Source organism: Ambystoma mexicanum, chromosome 8, assembly GCF_040938575.1.
Source record: "Ambystoma mexicanum isolate Mex_15411 chromosome 8, UKY_AmexF1_1, whole genome shotgun sequence".
Taxonomy (NCBI): domain Eukaryota; kingdom Metazoa; phylum Chordata; class Amphibia; order Caudata; family Ambystomatidae; genus Ambystoma; species Ambystoma mexicanum.
Window position 1 is genome coordinate 1,571,580,751 of NC_090929.1, and position 17,974 is coordinate 1,571,598,724.

General features: G+C 49.5%; 1 protein-coding gene across 2 annotated transcripts in view; it reads left to right on the top strand.

Annotated features, from left to right (window-relative positions):
- PDCD4 (programmed cell death 4) overlaps positions 1-17,974 on the top strand; it is a 525,005-nt gene that overhangs the window by 251,961 nt on the left and 255,070 nt on the right. For both annotated transcript variants that reach the window (XM_069611774.1, XM_069611775.1), the window contains exon 9: positions 16,679-16,786. In XM_069611774.1, coding sequence (XP_069467875.1) covers positions 16,679-16,786 — 108 coding nt within the window. The remainder of the gene's footprint in view (positions 1-16,678; positions 16,787-17,974) is intronic.

Consider the following 17,974-nt stretch of genomic DNA (forward strand, 5'->3'; position numbering starts at 1 on the left):
CAACAATTCACATGGTTCCGCCTAATGACATGTCTAGACGTACATTCTGCTTTATTAACCGCGAGGTAGCATTGTGTGAGTTTGCATAGGTCCTTGGTTTGTTTACTCGTTACGGGACTGCACGTTAATCATGCTGGTATTTAACTATTATAGGTTAATACACATTCTAATTTCAATAGACCGAGCTATCATAAAAGCTTCTAATACCTACGTATATATATTTATACTGTTATGCTCATTGGAGGTGTTGGTAGGTTTACATGCATTACAAATACGAGGAGAGGGCCTTCATTCACACACTCGGGTAGGAAAGGGAAGATACATTTGTCACCTTAAAAGTCTTGGTTTGTTGACTCTGCTCTAGGGTACACGGGGATTAGGTGTCTGTGGCCCAGGTCCAAGTCGTGCGGGGGCAGGGTTTTACAGCGACAGATAGCCCTGGCCTTCGCCTCCTCCCCTTGAGCTGTCTTTGAGTCAACAGAGTGAGTTTAGACGTCAAGTGATACAGTGCGGAATTTGTTGCTTTTCTGCTGCCAGCCTTCTCATGGGAACCAGGCATTTATGCGGACGGCAAGGAGGAGGTGGCAGGGGAAGCGCTACACTCACTTTGTGCTTCCAAAGATGGTTGCAGGTTGGGGTCAGACCTGAACACCCTCTCGCTTGCTTACAAGATGGAGTCTGTGCGGTACAAAAATTGAGTCTTGACTTAACCTCATAATGTAAGGTATAAGGATGTGGTAGTGATCATTGGTGTACTATTACGAAAGGGGCGATAGTTCCCTGAGGTGTTCCCACATGAGTGCCCCAAGTCCAGGACCCTGTACTTGGAGCAAGCATGGCTGGGTCTACCCGGGAAGCATGGGAATAAGGGGGGGGCTTGAATGTCCCTCCACCCACTCCTAAGTACAACACAAGCCCCATAGAACCTTTTTTTTTTTTATTATTTTTTTTTCAATTTTTATTGATTTTTGGAAAACCACAGCATGGGTACACAAATTACAAGATTTGGGCAATCGCCTGCAACAAATTAAACTATAAGCCATTATTCTCTGCGTTTGTTCCCCCCCCCCGCCAGCTCCCACCCACCCCATACAGTATCTCGAGCGCTGCTGTCTGCTTATAGAAATGATGCGGCATAGGGCAGTGTCAATCCGGGTTTTCTCCGCCAGTGGTTGACCGGCTTTCCAAGGTCATTCGTTCCATGTCGGGGCTTGTTTTTGGGCCGGGCCAAGGACACTTGAGGGTCTCAGGGCGTGGCCTATGTATTGCCAAACACCTCTTGAAATTGCAGCCACTCTGTCTCTATTTGGGTGCTTGAACCATGTAGAGCCGCAGTAAGTCTTTCCATAAGGAATATGTCTTTGGCAATCATCACCCATTCTTTCTTCGAGGGGAGGGCGGGCCTCTTCCACGTTCTAACACAGGCCGCTCTGGCTGCCAACAGTAGGGAGTGCGAGAGGTCCGGTAATTTTTCCCAGTGGTCATCCTTATGCTGCAGGCAAAACGGTATCAACATCAAGTCCAGTGGGAGCACACCTTCTCCCGCCTCTTTCAGCCAGCTAAGTACTTCGGCCCAATAAGTTTGGACCTTCCCGCATGTCCACCACATGTGCCAATAGTTTGCCCTTTCCCCACACCGATGCCAGCAAAGGGGATTACGTCTGGGAACATCCTAGAAAGTGTGATCGGGTCATACTGCCATCTGTGCAGGAGTTTGACAGCATGGGTTTTGTATTGGCAGGAGATCGAGGTCTTAAATGATCTACTACAGAGTCGCCCCCAGAGACCGTCTCCGATCCTACAACCCAAGTCTCTTTCCCATTTCCCCCTGAGGCTTCTGGTGGTTCCCTCCCGGGGGGGTTAAAAGGGCAGAGTAGAGGAGTGAGATGAGGCCTCTCATTTCTACATGGGTATCTAAGATCTTTTCAACTGGGGTGAGTTTTCTTTGTAATTTGGGCTTTAGTTTTGGTTTCATTAGGATTCCCTTAAGTCTCAGGTAGAGGAGAGGGGAGAGCCTACCTATTTCCAAGGATTCTTCAAGCTCCTGGATACTTATAAAGGACTCCTCCCTGACCAACTGACCAACTCTGCATAGGCCCGCGTCAAACCAGGGCTGATAGTGTTCATGGCCTGGGATTTCCTCTAAAACTGGTGTGGACCAGATGAGACTCATGGGGGAGGGCCAAGTGGTCACCTTCTCACCGTGTCCCTTACCCTCCAACGCCTTCCGCATTGTTACTAGTATTGGGTGAACCCTGATTCTCCTTGGCAGCTTTTTCATCGGGACCCATAACCACTCACCCACTGTGACAGGGCTCAGGAGGGAGTTTTCAAGAAAGACCCATTGTTGGGGTCCTCTCTGAGGTGGGGGGCCAGGGTTCTGAGCTGGGCTGCTCTGTGGTAAGTTCGTAAGTCTGGGAGGCCCCCCCCACTATCCTTGGGGAGGGTGAGTGTTTCATAACCTATTCTGGGTCTCTGGCCTTGCCATATGAATCTCGTTATGCGTTTTTTGGCTTCTTTTACGAAGTGCTTCTGGGGCTTCCCAAGGGAGCATCTGGAAAACGTACAGGACCCTGGGGAGGAGGTTCATCTTTACAGCGTTTATCCTTACCATCCACGAGATTTGCCCCTTACCCCATGTCTCCATATCTTTAAATAAGTTGTTAAACAGCGGGGGGTAATTTGCCTGGCTTAGATCTTCGTCGGGCCGGACGATGTTGATCCTCAGGTATTTAATCCCTTCGGTACGAATTTGAAACCCCAGGGGGGACAGTTCTGTGAGGTCCCTGTCTGCATCTGGGGCAAAGGGGAAGATCATTGACTTCCCTATGTTCATCCTGAAGCCTGAGAATTGGCCAAACCGTTCAATAACCCGAACAGCCGCCGGGACCGAGCTAGTAGGCTCCCTCAGGTGGAGCAGTATCTCATCTGCATAGAGGCTGAGCTTGAAGGTCCGACCTCCAACATCAATACAGCGGACCATTGGGGCACATCTAATGTACTCTGCGAGTATTTCCATGGTCATGGCGAACAGGATTGGGGAGAGGGGGCAGCCCTGCCTCATCCCCCTTTGAAGGCTGAATGTTCGTGAAAGGCGACCATGTACCCTGACTCTAGCAGAGGGGTCTGTGTATAAGGCCTTAATGGCTCGCCTGATTCCCTCGCCAAAGCCCAGTTTGACAAGGACTTCGTGTAGAAACTCCCAGTCCACCCTGTCGAACGCCTTTTCGGCGTCGATGGCCACCAGGGCAGGGTTGTCTTCCTTCGGGGCCGCTTCCCTCATCAGGTGCAGAGTTTTTCGGAGGGTGTCCGCCCCCTGTCTCCCCTGTATGAAGCCCACCTGGTCGGAGTGGATGAGTACCGGCATATGGCTGTCTAGTCTTGTGGCTATGATCCTGGTAAACAGTTTAGCGTCCACATTCAGGGGGGAGATTGGTCTATATGACCGTCAGCCTGCCGTAAATCCGTCCTCCCCGGGGGCCCTGCCCAGCTTAAGACCCGATATTGCCATGAGTACCTCCTCGCTCGTTTATTGGGGCGTCTAAAGCGGATGCCTCTGGGGGGTCCATCACAGGTAATGTTACTCCTCCGAGGTATGCTCCCAGTGCCTCCGCCTCCACTTCTCCTTCCCTCCTGTAGAGAGTCTCCTAGAACCCCGCAAATTCCTCCACTATTCCCTCGGGATCCGTTTTTGTCCCCTCATCCCTGCATGAGATCCTTGACACCCATCCATCTCTCTGTTGGCCCCGGAGTTTGGCCGCCAGCATGGCGTCGGCCTTATCCCCTTTCTCATAATAACTTTGGCGCAGGTGCTGGAGGCCCGCTACAATTTTCCCCATCTCCAATGCGCTCAGCTCTTGCCTTTTCTCTCTTGCATCCCCCAAGTCCCTTTCCCTCTCCTCATCCCTCTTCCCTTCAGATCCCTCCAATGCTATTATCTCTGCCCGTAGCCTATGAGCCAGGAGAGACCTGGTCCTTTTTTTGGAAGCCCCCTCTCTAATCAGAACACCTCTCCAGGTCGCCTTTGCTGCCTCCCAGACTGTCTCTATGTTGACTTCACCCGTGTTATTCAGTTCAAAATATTCATTGATCGCCTTCTCCATCTCCTCCTTAAAAACCACATCCCTTAGCAGGAAGTCATTGCATTTCCACAGGGATTCTCTGGGTTTCAGACCCAATACACTAATATCTGCCCAGACCATATCGTTGTCCGACCAGCTAACCGGGCAGATGATGCAGGACTACACTCGGCTCATGTTCTGGTGCCCCATGAAAAGGTAATCTATTCTCGTTCTGGTGCCATGGACCGCTGAGTAGAAGGTGTATCCCTTTCCCTCCGAATGCAATTCCCTCCATGTGTCTACGAGCCCATAGCTCCACATCAGCTCCCGGAATTTCCCCTGGGGTCTACCCCCTCGGCTGCCTAGCCGGATGGCCCCTCCACTATGATCTAATTCCCGATTTGCCCACATGTTAAAGTCTCCACCCAGTATAAGGAGCCCCTCTGTCCTGGCCATTATCTCTCCCATCACCTCTTTGAGAAATTCAACCTGGCCCACATTAGGACAATAGATCGCTGCTAGGGAGACCCTGGAGTTGTGCAAGTCACCTGATATAATCATGGCTCTACCGTCTTCCCTCCCCCACCTGGTTACCTCTGTGAGTCTCTGGTTTCTCTGCAGGATTATCCCGACTCCACTCCGTTTCGTGGGAGCGGATGCCCAGAAGGTCTGGCCCACGTGTGCTCCCGGGATGGCCCTCTCCTCTCCCGTGACCGTTCTAGTTTCCTGTACGAAGAGGATATCTATTTTAGCGTTCATTTCCCTCCCCAAGAGGGAGCGCTTTGCTGGGGAGTTCAGACCCTTTACATTGAGTGAGCCAATTCTCAGTGACTCAGCCGGGCCCCTATTCTCATTGTCCGCCATTGGGTCCTTGTCTTGTATGTACCGTCTTCCCGGATCTGTGCTTGCTGCCACCTTCCAATGTGGTTTTGAGACACTGTGGGTCCCCAAAATCCCCAACTCCCTCCCTTCCCACCTCTCCCTTCCCCCTCTTTATCATGACGCCTGCCAACAGGCAAGCCACCAGGGTGAATGCAAGTCCATCCACCGCAGTCACCTTGTTAAGCTCAGCGTCCCCGGCCGGGGCTGTTTGATTCAATCTCTCAGTTTCACTAATAGCGAGCCTCTGACCACTTAGTCCCCTTCGGCTTCCGTTGTGGGGGTGTTAAGTTTCTTGAATTTCCTTCGGCCATTTATCTTCTTTGTGGACCAGGGGCCCTCCGGCTCCCTCACAGCGCTCCGAGGCTCTTGCACCTCATCTCGTTTCCTTCCTCTGGGGTATCCCCTTTGAGTACCTGCAGCACTTGGGATGCCTCCTTGCCGCTGGTTACTCTATAGTCCACTCCTGAGCGTTCGAAAGACAAGGTGAATGGGAAGGACCACCTGTATCTTATGTCTTGGCTGGTGAGCCACTGGGTGAGTGGCCGGCACTCTCTTCTGCGGGTAAGAGTGAAAGCCGCGAGGTCCTGGTAAATCCTCACTGTGTCTCCTTCGAAAAAGAAACTCTCCAGCCTTCTCGCTTTCTCGAGGACCTCCATTTTATCTCTGTAGCGGAGGAAGCGCACAGCTATGGACATTGGGCCGCCCCTCGCTCCACCTCCCCCTCGGTGGGTTCTTTCCAGCTGGACTTCCTTGCCCCCCTCGAGTGAAGAGTTGGTTGATGAGGCCCTGAACCTTTCTCCCCACGTCTGTGGCAGTCTCGCCTCTCTGTTGAGTCACACCCATAATGCGCAGGTTGTCGGCGTTCTCTGTTCTATAGGTCGGCCATTTTCAGGGCTATGTCCTCCTCTCTGATTTCTAGGTCTGTTAGCCTCGCTTCGTATTTCATGTCTAACAGGTCCATTTGGAGATGGTTGTTTTCCATTCCCTCCATTTTTTCCTCGAGCGTCTCCACTCTCCCCCTGAGATCGACTATAGAGGCGTGTATGTCTGTTCGAATCGCTTTTATCTCCTGGAGGATGTCCTTGAGGTCGTCCTTCGTTAGCACTGCGGGGGGGGGGGTCGGCACTTGAAGGCATGGTGACTGTGTGGATCACCGAGGGGTGCGTTGGACCGGCGGAAGCGTTGGGGGGAGCGGATTGCGCACGTGGGCTGGGTTGGTTCCAGGGCTCCGGTCTCTGGGTGCTCTTTGGAGTTTGGGTGGGGGCGGGGGGCGCCTCTCACCCTGCCTTAATGCCTTGAGGTTTCCTCTGGTCGTCTTGAGCCCTCCCCGCTTCTGCGGAGGCAAGCTTGCCTGTGGGAGGGACCCCGGTGATGGCTCCGGTCCTCACGAGGGGGGCTAGAATTGTGACTGAGGCCTGTTTCCCCAGATGCGTCACGGCTGAAATGTTCCGGGGGGACCCCTGTACTCCCAAGGGGGAAGGCCGTGCCAGCTTTTATGGGGTGAGTTGCGCTGGTCTGTCCCCGGGGGGGGGGGGGCCAAACCCAGTCCGCCGAGTATCGGTTCTCCCCCCTGCGCTCTTCAAATCTTCGGGCCGTCGAGGGCCGCCACACGTCTGTTGTGGGCTCGGACCCCTTCACTGAGGGCTCCTTTTCAAGTAGGCCTCCGTGCGCGGGGGATGGGTCGGGAAGCTCCCAGAGTCCTGATTTGCTGCTAGTGGTCCGCACCGGAGCAGTTCTTGGTGGTGTGGGGCTCCCCCCAGGACGCCCCACTCGTCCCTGGCCCCGTACGATGTCCACACGCCACCGGGGCAGAGCTCCGGGGCCCGCTCGGCGTTTGCGCACGCCGGGGGGCCTTCTCCGGCGTCGTCCTCTCGGTGTTATGGCTGCAGCTGCGGAGACGACGACCGGCTGCTCCGGGTTCCGCGGCAGGTCCGGCCGAGGCCTGGGGCACCGCGAGAGGTGAAGCCCTCAGTGGCTCTGCTGCACGGCCCCCGAAAAGGTGTCCTCTGTTGCTCGGCGAGCGGGTCCTCAGATCGGGGCCAGGCTATATCCACTTTCGGAGGAGCGCTCGATTCATTGGGCCGCTGCCGTGGGGGCGCACGTTCCCGTCGGGGTTACTCCAAACTCCCGGCCGGGGATTGGCTCAGAGTGCTAGGCCCTGCGGTGGTGGAGGAGCGCTTGTCTCACACGTCCAGCATGCTCCGCGCCCCCTGGCGGTCTCTCCCCATAGTACCTTTTAAAGAGTGAAGATGAACATGTAGCTGGTCCTCTTCGAAGTGCAACGATGCAGACCCATTCCTGCTTCTTGGTCCTGGTGACGAAAGGGGGGGGGACCTGTGATGGGCTTCTGCGCAGCGCTCGGGAGAAAGGTTTGGCAGCAAAGTATTCCGCTCACTCCAGCAGCTCTTTGTGGTTTTGCACCAAGAATAAACTAATACCGCCGGTTGGATTCTCTTCGATTACTCAGTCCTGAACTCTGGTGAGGGGACTTTTGGTGAAGAATTCCTGCTTCTGGAGGTCCACACTGATGCTTGCAATGTTTCCACTGGATTCGTTCTTCGGAAGATGATGCACACCATAATGGTCCAGGTACACCGGGTATTGTTCTGCAGCCCAGGAAATTCAATTCGCAGGACGACTGGGTTGCCCACCATAACTGCTCACTCCGGGTCTCTGACATTTCACCCATCCCTTGGGCAGACCATTTTTGCATCAAATTTGACCTCACCTCCAAAGGCCCTCCCAAATCCACTACCCCAAGCTTACGCAAACTCACCAAGGAGAACATTGCCCCCCTTCTTGTTGTCCGAGAGCTCCAGCCCCTGTTCCTGAATGACCCCGATACTCTGGCCCTTGCCTTCACTCGGACCATCACCTTGGCTGTCAACACATTTGCTTCACTCACCCTTAAAAAAAGCGAAGAAAGTAAACCATGCCAATGCCTGGTTCACACACGAGGTCCTAGTATTTCACTCCCATAAAAGGGTAGCTTTGGCCACTTGGGAAAAAGGCCTGATGACGTCACTAAAGCAGCTTACAAGGATCTCTCCAGAGACTATAAATAAAGCCCTCATTCGGGCCAAGGCATCCTCTAACACTAGAATTGAAAATGCTAAATCAGGGACCAGAGACATATTTGCTATATTTAGAGAGCTGGAGTTCCCGGCGCCCCCTCCACCGACCATCATGAAAGCTGATTTACGGTGTAACAAAATTCAAGCGGCCATGCTTGATAAACTTGAAACCTTACATTCCAAAATCCTAGCTCACCAAAAAGCGCCATCTAATCTCCTAGATAACTCTCTACACACCTGCCACCTCTCCCAACCAAGCCTCTGTTTTCGACTTTAAGGAGATGTCTGAATTCGAAGTCGCCACCCTCCTCAACTCCATCAAACCCTCTAATTGCAAAGAGAATGCTTTCCCAGCTCAACTCAAGGACTGGGCCCCCTCCTTGACCCCACTTATCACAGCCTTCATCAACTCATCTTTTCAGACTGGACATGCTCCGTCTGGATTAAAAGAAGCCTGTTAAGACCGCTCCAAAAAAAAAAAAAAAAAAAACACACGACCCATCCATCCCAGGTAATTACAGGCCATTCACCACTGTGCCGTTCTTGCTAAAAAAATTTGGACAAAGCAGCCTACCTGCAAGTCCAAAAATTGAGGACAACCTCCTCCTGGGCCTCGGGCAGTCCAGTTTCCGGCCCAGGCATGGACCGCAATCAGCCTTGCCGGACCAAAAAAAAAAGTGCGTACAAATGGATGACCTAAGGGACGCAGGCAAAGCCGCGCTTCTCCTGTTCCTTGACCTATCAGCGGCCTTTCATCTGGTGGACCATAAAACCTATGCCATCACCTCGCTACTGCAGCCAATTCCTCCCGAGGGCCTGTGCCTGGATAACTTCCTTCCTGCAGGATCGAAGGAATAAGGTTTTCTCAGAAACCTCCTGTGCCAACCCTCATCAAGTGTGGTGTCCCAGAGGGTTCTTGCATAGCTCTTACACTCTATAACCTCTTCACACGACCTCTATTCAAGATCCTTGATGCACTGGGCATCGCATACACCAACTATGCTGATGACACTCAGCTGCTAATACCCCTCTCAGGGGACTACTTTGCTGACCTTAATACCCTTAACTCCATCTACACTACAATCCAAGCCTGGATGGCAGAAAATTGGCTATGCCTTAACAGTCAAAAGACTGAACTCTTGTTAATTGGCTCACCGTCCACACTTGGTAAACTGGGTGAGCAATATCGCTCCCTTACAGTGGATAACATCCCTATCGCTGTAGCCAAAACCATAAAAACACTGGGCGTTTATATTAACCCTTTAAGTGCCATGGGTTATCACCCCAGTGCTAAGGCCATTTTTTTGGTGATTTCGGTACGTCACCATTCAATGCCTTGTAACTTTGTTACATGCGATATCTCAGCCAAATTTGGCTCCTTTTTTTCCCCTCATGTAGGCGGTCGTAACGCCATCCAGGAATCCTAGGTTGCTGTAGGGGGGTGAGAGAAAATAACCAAAAAGGGTGAAAATTGTGTTTTTTCAAAAAATGCGAATAAAATGATGTACAAAGAAGCCTGTGTTTTTTTTTTCTTTTCCCTGTAAGAGCTAGGAACAAATGGTTTGCTGTGCTGAATGCCCCAATTTCATGGCTTTCAAGAACAGGTTGAGTGGAAACAAAAAAAACATTATTTTGATGTGGTTAGCAACCGTTTTGAGAGGTAGGCAATTTTGGCCATTTTTGCAAATTGGACATGCATGGACGGAATGGGGAAAAAGGGTAGGAAAGCCGAATTAGAGGACAGAAAGGAATATATTTCTGAAAAGTAGACGGGGGTGATTTGCGTAGGTCGGGGAAAATGCCATGGATTGGAGGGGTTTATAGTCAAAAAGTCGAATCCAATAATGTCGAAAGTCAAAAAGTCGAAAACAAAAATATCGAATTTTTTTTTTTGGTTGCTTTTTTTTCGAAATGGGGGGTCCCCCCCCACCCCCCCTTTTTTTTAAATTTTTTTTTTTGTTTTACCCCTTTTTTTTACCCCCGGAGCCCAAAAAAAATATATAAATAAAAAAAATAAAAATTCGACATTTTTTTTTCGACTTTTTGGATTCGACATTTTTGTGATTCGACATTATTGATTCGACATTATGACTGGACACCGATTGGAGGGGTGGGGGGGGAAGAGCGGGAAAATTACAAACAAAAAAAGTATGTGTTGGACATGGTTGGCTTGGTACGGCAATGGCTTCTATGAATTTTGAGAAAAGCAATGCTCTGCTACATTTCCCCGACTCTTGCAGTTAGGAAAGCACACATTTTTACAAAACAAGCAATACCACAAGCCAAAAACTGAGCTATGGTACACAGGAGTTTTATGCTCACGGCCTGAACAGACGCACTTAGCATGGGTAAATCGGGGAAAACCAATGTGAGGAATGGCAAGCATACATTTTTCGAACGAGCACAGGCAGACCTTTTCAAGGGTAGGTGACTTGTGCAGGTTACAAAAGTGTATTGTGCCTAAAGCAGCCACTAAATGTAAGTCACGTTTGGGAAATGAAAAGGTTGTGTGACAAAGGGCACCAGCAAATGGGTCAAAACGTTATGAAAACGACACAAACACAACAAATGTTATACCTTCCTGCGTGTCCACAGGTGTCCCGATGAGAACGGTACCTCACATGTGTGGGTGCACCTACCTGGCCGCCAAGGGGAAAGCCTAAAACACAAGTAACCCCAAGTCTGTTTTCACACCTGAATTTTACACTCTCTGCAGATGGGCACATCATACAGATATGGGCCTCGGTGTCCAAGCCACCAAAGAAAACGGGGAACCCCATGCATTTACGGAAAGAGGACACCCGTGGGAATCCGCAGAGGTCTGCCTTGCGCAAATTGCCCCAGTTTTTATTAGCCACAATCCCCGACAAAAGTGTGATATTTGGTGGGGAAAAAAACTGTTCACTTTGTCTGGGGTTCTGGGTAATAAATTCTGGGCTGCTTCGCGCAAGTCCCACCTCTGTGCATTCCCACGGGTGTCCTCTTTTGGGAAATGCATGGGGTTCCCTGTTTTCCTTGCTGGCTTTGACACCCTAGGCCCAAATCTGTTGGTTGCCCACATGAACAAATTGTGCTGAGGCGAAAGGCTTGGGGTTACCAGCGGGTTACCTGTTCCCTTTTGCGCCCCCACTAGGTGCACCCACACATGTGAGGTACCGTTTTCGTCGGGACACCTGTGGGAACGCGAGAAGGTATGACATCTGTTAGCGACGTGTTTCGGTGAGTGGACACAGGGAAATGTCTCTGAAATTGGCTGGAAATGAAGACAATTCTCAGACATTTCGCTCTGGCCACCCACTGAAACACACCGCCAACCTGGGGCGCAAAAGGAAAAGGGTAACCCACTGGTAACCCCAAGCCTTTCGGCACAGCCCATTTTGTTCATGTGGGCAACCTACAGATTTGGGCCTAGGGTGTCGAAGCCAGCAAGGAAAACGGGGAACCCCATGCATTTCCCAAAAGAGGACACCCGTGGGAATCCAGAGGTCTTACTTGCACAAATCGGCCCAGTATTTATTACCCAGAACCCCCGGCAAAGACCCACATAGGAGAAGGGTGCCCAAGGCTAGGGATAATAGCGCCGACTTTGCTGGAGCCCTGGCTGCCCTGCATTACAACTTCTCCCCACAAAGGAGTCTCGGCAGTGTGCCAATACCTCCCCGAAGGGAAAAGCTGTAATGCAGCCAGCCGCAACTCCAGGACAGTTGGGGGTGATGTCCCTGGCCTTGGACATTCATGTACCATGTGGGTGTACCGTCCCCTAAGCACAGCAGCAGCTCCAGGGAGCCCCAGCAGGTTCCCCATTCCTCCCCGGAGGTGACATCTGTAATGTAGCACAGCCAGAGGTGGAGCCTGGGCTTGCAGACTGACAACCCACATGGGAGGGATCCGCTCCCAGGGAAACGCTAATTGCCAATGATCTGGGGGCAATTTGTGGCCTGCTCACATAACGTTGCAGCTGCTGGCGTAGAAAAAGCTGTAAACAAATCAAAAAACATGTTTTACCTACAGTCACCCCAGCTAAATGCAGCCCTCCCCGGGGGCAGATAAGTTGGGGGGCTGTCCTGCCCTCCTCCCTGGCCCTCAGGCGTCCCTTCTTAGGAGCAGATATCTGGTCCCAGGGAGGGCTGCATGACATGGCACCCACTCCATTGCAGGAGTGGGAGACGGGGTCACTACCCCATCCCATTAGAAAATGCCCCACAGCCCCCCTAAAATGCATTCCATTTCTTTCTTTGTTTACGAAACTTGCCTTGGCGCAGAGGGGCACATTGGTGTGCCAATCTGGCCCGGGGTGCCCAAACCTTACTGCCCCACCCACAGCGGAGAAAAAAACGAAGAAAAAAATGGAAAATGGTACACTACACTTTAGGGCGGGCTGAGGGGCACCCTAAACCTCCAGGTAATTTTCTAATGTAATGGGGTTGACCCTTTACCCCCCCCACACCAAATGCAGGGGGGCATCTCATGCAGCCCTCCCTGGGGCCAGATGCCCCTTCCTAGGAGCAGATATGGGGTGAGGGCCACCCCCTTTTCTGTAAAAATATATCCCTGGTGGCTAGTGGCCCCCCACTCTCACCCAAAATTCCCTTTTTTTTTTTTTTGTTTAATTTGTTTGTTTTTTTTGGTGTTTTTTATTTATTTTTATTTTGCCCTCCTCGCTGGCACCTCCCAAAACAACTTGACCAAATTACAACTTGTACAGAATAATGCCTTGAGGGCTGCAACTGGTGTCATCAGACGAGATCACATCTCTGAGGTCTGGAGGAAAGTCCACTGGCTTCCTGTTGTAGGTGCCTTTCCCCGTCTTACTACGTGTGAGAGAAAAAATAAAATAACAGACAAAACCCCTTGTCGGGGAAAAAGGCACTGAGACCCAGCTGCAAGAGTTCAAAGGATGGTTTATTTCTCCAGCTAGGAAATAACCCAGAATACTCTCTCCCATTTACATCAGTGCCAACATTTATATTAAAGTGACTCTAACAAAAAATACTAAATGGACCCGATTGGCCACACGGTGTGGTGCTGTAGGTGTGGGTAGCATCGCTTCCTCCTGGTTGGCTGAGTAGCTGACGGACGTCAAACATCTTGCGCTTCATGCAGGTCAGGGTCCGGTCACTGTGGTCACTACCTAAGCCAGTTTTGTAGCATACTAAATGACAAATTATTTAAAACATTTTATGCTACTTGTCACATTTCTACATAGTTACACACAATGATTATTGTCAGTACAATTGGGTCATTTGTGGCTTTAATTGAAGGACTTGACCTTTATTGTGCATGCAAAAGAATCAGACTATGTTTCGCATTTCTTTCTAGGTTTGAAATTAATTAGTGCAAGTAAAAGCATATATAATAATAAAAATGCTTAAGGTTAGTAGTGGGTGTGTTGGGTGAGTTTCGCAGCACAGGCGAGGGTCTGGCACTTGAAAGAAATACCTTACAGGGGGTGCAGGGTCAGGATGGCAATACATTGTTCTAATGGGGGTGGGTGGCTTGCACGTTTGAGGACGAATTGAGCAGAAAGTGCTTAGCTCATCTTGGTTCACATGCCGGTTCTCGGACGAACAGTGATCTCAGAGGAAGAATACTGTAGCATATTGATTGTTGCAACTTGCTTCAGCGTGAGAATGGAAACGCAGAGCTTTCCTTAGCAGGGGGAGTGCAAGGGTGGGGGCCAGCCAGCTGCCTGCGCGCCGTGTGTGTGTGTGTGTGTGTGTGTGTGTGTGTGTGTGTGTGTCTGTCTGTCTGTCTGTCTCTCTCTCTCCTTGGCTGCTGCACTATCGCAGTGAGGCCTGTTTACCCAAGATGGAGTCGAAAAGGGGCACAAAAGATGGATGCCCAGTGTCCTGCTCAGTAGTCCCATCTATGTAACGGTCAACCGTGGTTAACTTTACATAAGGGCAAGGGGCAATACCACTACCGGAGGCACACGGTCCAAGCCTTGTACTGAGGAGCGTATGACGCGAGGGGGCCTGAGGACCCCTCGCTCCCATAAAATGTGAAGGAAAGAATTGCCTTCAATACACTATCACTGACTCACAAATGCCTTCACGGCCTTGCCCCACCTTATCTAGCTCAAAGAATCTCCCTCCACACCTCTTCCATGCCTACCAGAGCTGCTTACACCAACAGAATCACTGTCCCTCTCACCTGCAGAGTGCGGTCGGGCGGTTCGAGCTTCCCCAACATGGCAGCCACCTACTGGAACTCCCTCCCCCTTTCATTAGGATGATTGACTCCCATGCATCCTTCAGGAAAGCTATCAAAACAATGCTATTCGTCTGACAATGCTTGTTTGCCTTGTGCTGTCTATGCACTTTACACTCATGTATGCTTTCTGCTGCTCGCTGTTAATCCTGTAACTATAACACTGCTCTGTTAATCATATAACTGTACCATCGCTCTCTGTATCAAGCCTTCTATGCTGAGGCCGCATTTGTGTGACCTTGAATCAAGCCTTCTTAAGCTGTCTCATAGCACCTCGATGCCCGCGGGCAGCAGTGCGCTCTAAAAATTCAAATAAATCTGGGGATGGCCCAAAATGAAGGACTTAAGGCTAGTTGGTCCCACTAGCCTAATGGAGGAAGTCGTCCATGGTGGGTCTCCCCTGTCGAGATGAAAACTGGGTCAGCACAACTACAGGGCTTCACTGGTACTTCAGCAATTCTTGAAGGTGCTGCTGGCATCTCTGCTAGTAGTCTTCTTTGGATTCCTTGTTCGATTGGTCGAATCTGCCTGTAGTCCAAAAATCCTTGCCTTCTATGCTGGAACCCATTCTTTCACTCCTATGGAGCTGTCAATCAACTGGGTGTTTGCTGTCTTACGGCCAGCAGCCCAGTTAGAACTGGTTTGTCGGGTATACCTACAGACAAAGGACAGTGAAGTTTTGGGGTCCTCCCTCACGTTCTGCCGTCCCAGACACACCGGAGCCTGGGCGAGCTTTAAGGGAAGCCTGCCAAAGGCAAACTCTCAAAGGGCTCAAATCTTCAGAAGATGATAAAAGAGCCCAGAAGGAACTGACAAACTAAAAATGTCAAAAAAAGACTGGGGAAATTTTGAGAAAATGGTGACCCATAGGTGCTGTACTGCAGTTGAGAAATCAGCCTGCTAGTATCCTGCACTAAAGGTAGTAAATATTAACCGGTGCCACTTAAGTTTAGTCGGTGTAAGAAAAAGGTACATGAGGAGTTACAATGTAACCCCCAGTACTCCACATAAGGTGGTGGGTGCTGGACCCACAAAGGGAAAGGTACGTAATATAAAAGTTGTCTTGCTACTCTTGGGAACTGTAGTTCACACAAGCAATTGTAATTAAACATTTAAAGAGACATCCAGGGGACTCCTCAGTGATACTGCACAGTGGGTGCTTGGTGTCGCAAATTAAAAATCAGATGCCTGTATTAACCATATGGCGTTTACCAGACTCCATAAAACAGTAAGAGTACAGTGGCCGAAAAAGAATGAGTTGGCCAAAAGTTCCACTCACTCGGGAGATTAAAATAAAGTGCAGGGGGTCTCTCAGGTTAAAGAGAATTGGCACAGAAACTGACGATTCTCCCTAACAAAAACTACAAGAATGCAAAGTAAGGTGAAGCTAGAAAACATTGTATGAGTTTGGGACATAGACATGCATTAAATGGTATTGTAGGATCAGGTCACCTTCTTTGACAGAATCGTGCTTACTATTGCATATCATGTGAAGGCAGAGTTAACACTTGTCAGAAACAATGGTTCATCAATGAACCATCAGGAGCTTAACCATTTAGATGCCCTGCTGATAACCGTGTGTGTTACCTATTTGCGAGGCTCTAGTGGGGTGCTCTGTTGACTTTGCAATGGTAGCGGGGTCTGGTCGATGTCCAACAAAAGGCCTCCTCATTATAGAACGAGTGGCAAAACAAGCCTGTGAGGTCCCTAGGCCCTATGCTGGCAAACAGGGGGCACATGATATGATCTAATAGCTTATTTTATAACACGCTCAAAACCCAGAGGTTTCGAAGCGCGGACCCGGGGATCGAACCTGTGTTGCTCCGTGTCGTCTTACTTCCAAGGCAAGCGCGTTGCCGCTGAGCTATCGTCCCGAGACGGAGAAACATGTCTTGCATTGGCCCTGATTGAAAGTAAGGATATTCAAATCTGCTAATCAAAATATTTTCTTTTAGCAGTCACGACTAATAAATATTACAAGACTAATTTATGCCTTGTGCTGGCCCTTTGTTATTTAAGAAACTTAGCTGAAATAAGATTTCAGAAAATCAGAGTTCATATAATGTGTTTTTTAGATAATTTCTTATATGGTTACTCTCATTTGACCCAAGATAATATGAAGTGTCCATTTTGCTCATTTGTTGAAATGTAACCTCATTTTATCTTCCTAAATTTGGGGTTGACAATGCTTCTAGAGGCGGATGAGCGCTGAGTATGTCTAGGTAATTGTTTGAATGACTCAATGAGGAAACTTGGTCCCAAGCCAACACTCAGCATGTTCTAGTGATGTGCCCAAATTGATGCACACTGTACTTGTTGCACCCAATTCTACTAATTAAAGACTAAATGCCTATAAGCTGGAGCTTGGCTTTGTGTGTATTTTTTTGGGGGGTTTTGGATTTATTCCCCTCTCTGGCTTTATACTTAATATATGTCCCCATCTCTGGTTAGATTGACATGCTACTGAAAGAGTACCTGCTCTCCGGAGATGTAACGGAAGCTGAACGTTGCCTTCAGGAGCTGGAAGTACCTCACTTTCATCATGAACTTGTATATGAAGTAAGGACAAACCTTTGTTTTTCTACCCCTTGTATGTCAAATTCTGTCTGCAAACTGATTGTTTTTCATATACTTTTCCAAGTACATTTTTACACATGCATACCGGTAGGTTTAATAGGTCCTATAACTGGATCCAATTATAATTTGTTTCTCTCAGTATCATTGATGCCATAATTCAGAACAGCAATGGGGGAGAGTGAGACTTGGACATGTGGTCAGTCTAAACCTACATTCCTCTGGACAGAGGTTGGTTTGGGACAACTGAGCTTACCATTGGACTTTGCAGCAGTGGGGTTCCTAGTCGTTGAGTTTGAGGCTCCTGTAAACTGACAGATCAAATGCCAATGGGTCCCCCTGGGCAGGGAGAAGGCTGCTAGAGAAAAAGAAAGGGGGAAACAATGTTTCCCTGCAGCACTCAATGTAAAATCAAAGGACAACATATAATGGGAAAGCTCTCCCTACAGGGCAGATGTTTGAGGCCAAAAATCAGACTCCATGGAGGAAAGTTTCAAAAAGAGGGAACCAATCTTTCTGAACACCCGTTTAGCCTTGAGACCCCCAGATAATGGCCACAATGTTACATTGCAAGTTACCTTGATGCTTGCAAATGCATATTGGAGAGCCTCTCTGTGCTGCTCTTGCGTTGTAAACTCTGATGGAATTCCTTGGCACAACTGGATACTTTTTTGTGTAAAAGGAATCGGCTGTTCCATATAAGGCCATGAGGCAATGACGTCTAGGGCGGGACAGCAAAGACCAGAACTCTGCAAGTGAACAGGATGTCACGTTTTTTGAGACAAAATTTCAAATTTGGGAATTTTAGGACCACTTTCTAGGGCCCCTTTTTATTTTGCTTTCTCCGTATTTTTTATTTTTGGATCACACCATATTTTTAGTGATCAGAGGGCCGTCATTCTGCTGAAGCCCCTCTGCACACACCCCTATCATTGCAACCCTTTTTGGCTTATTTTGAGTATATAGTCTTGGGTTGCCTATAAGGCCCCCAGTCCCTAAGGTGATTATCCCCCTGCATTTGTTTTCTGGAGTAGGCTGGTGGCAGCTGTTTAGTATGGGGTACTCGAAGGGTGCAAGACACTTTTCTGCATCAGTGCCCAATGTAGCTTTTTTTGATAGCCATTTTGGTACATTTTTGCTCTTGCTCTCAACCGTTTTGTAGCCTTACTGGCT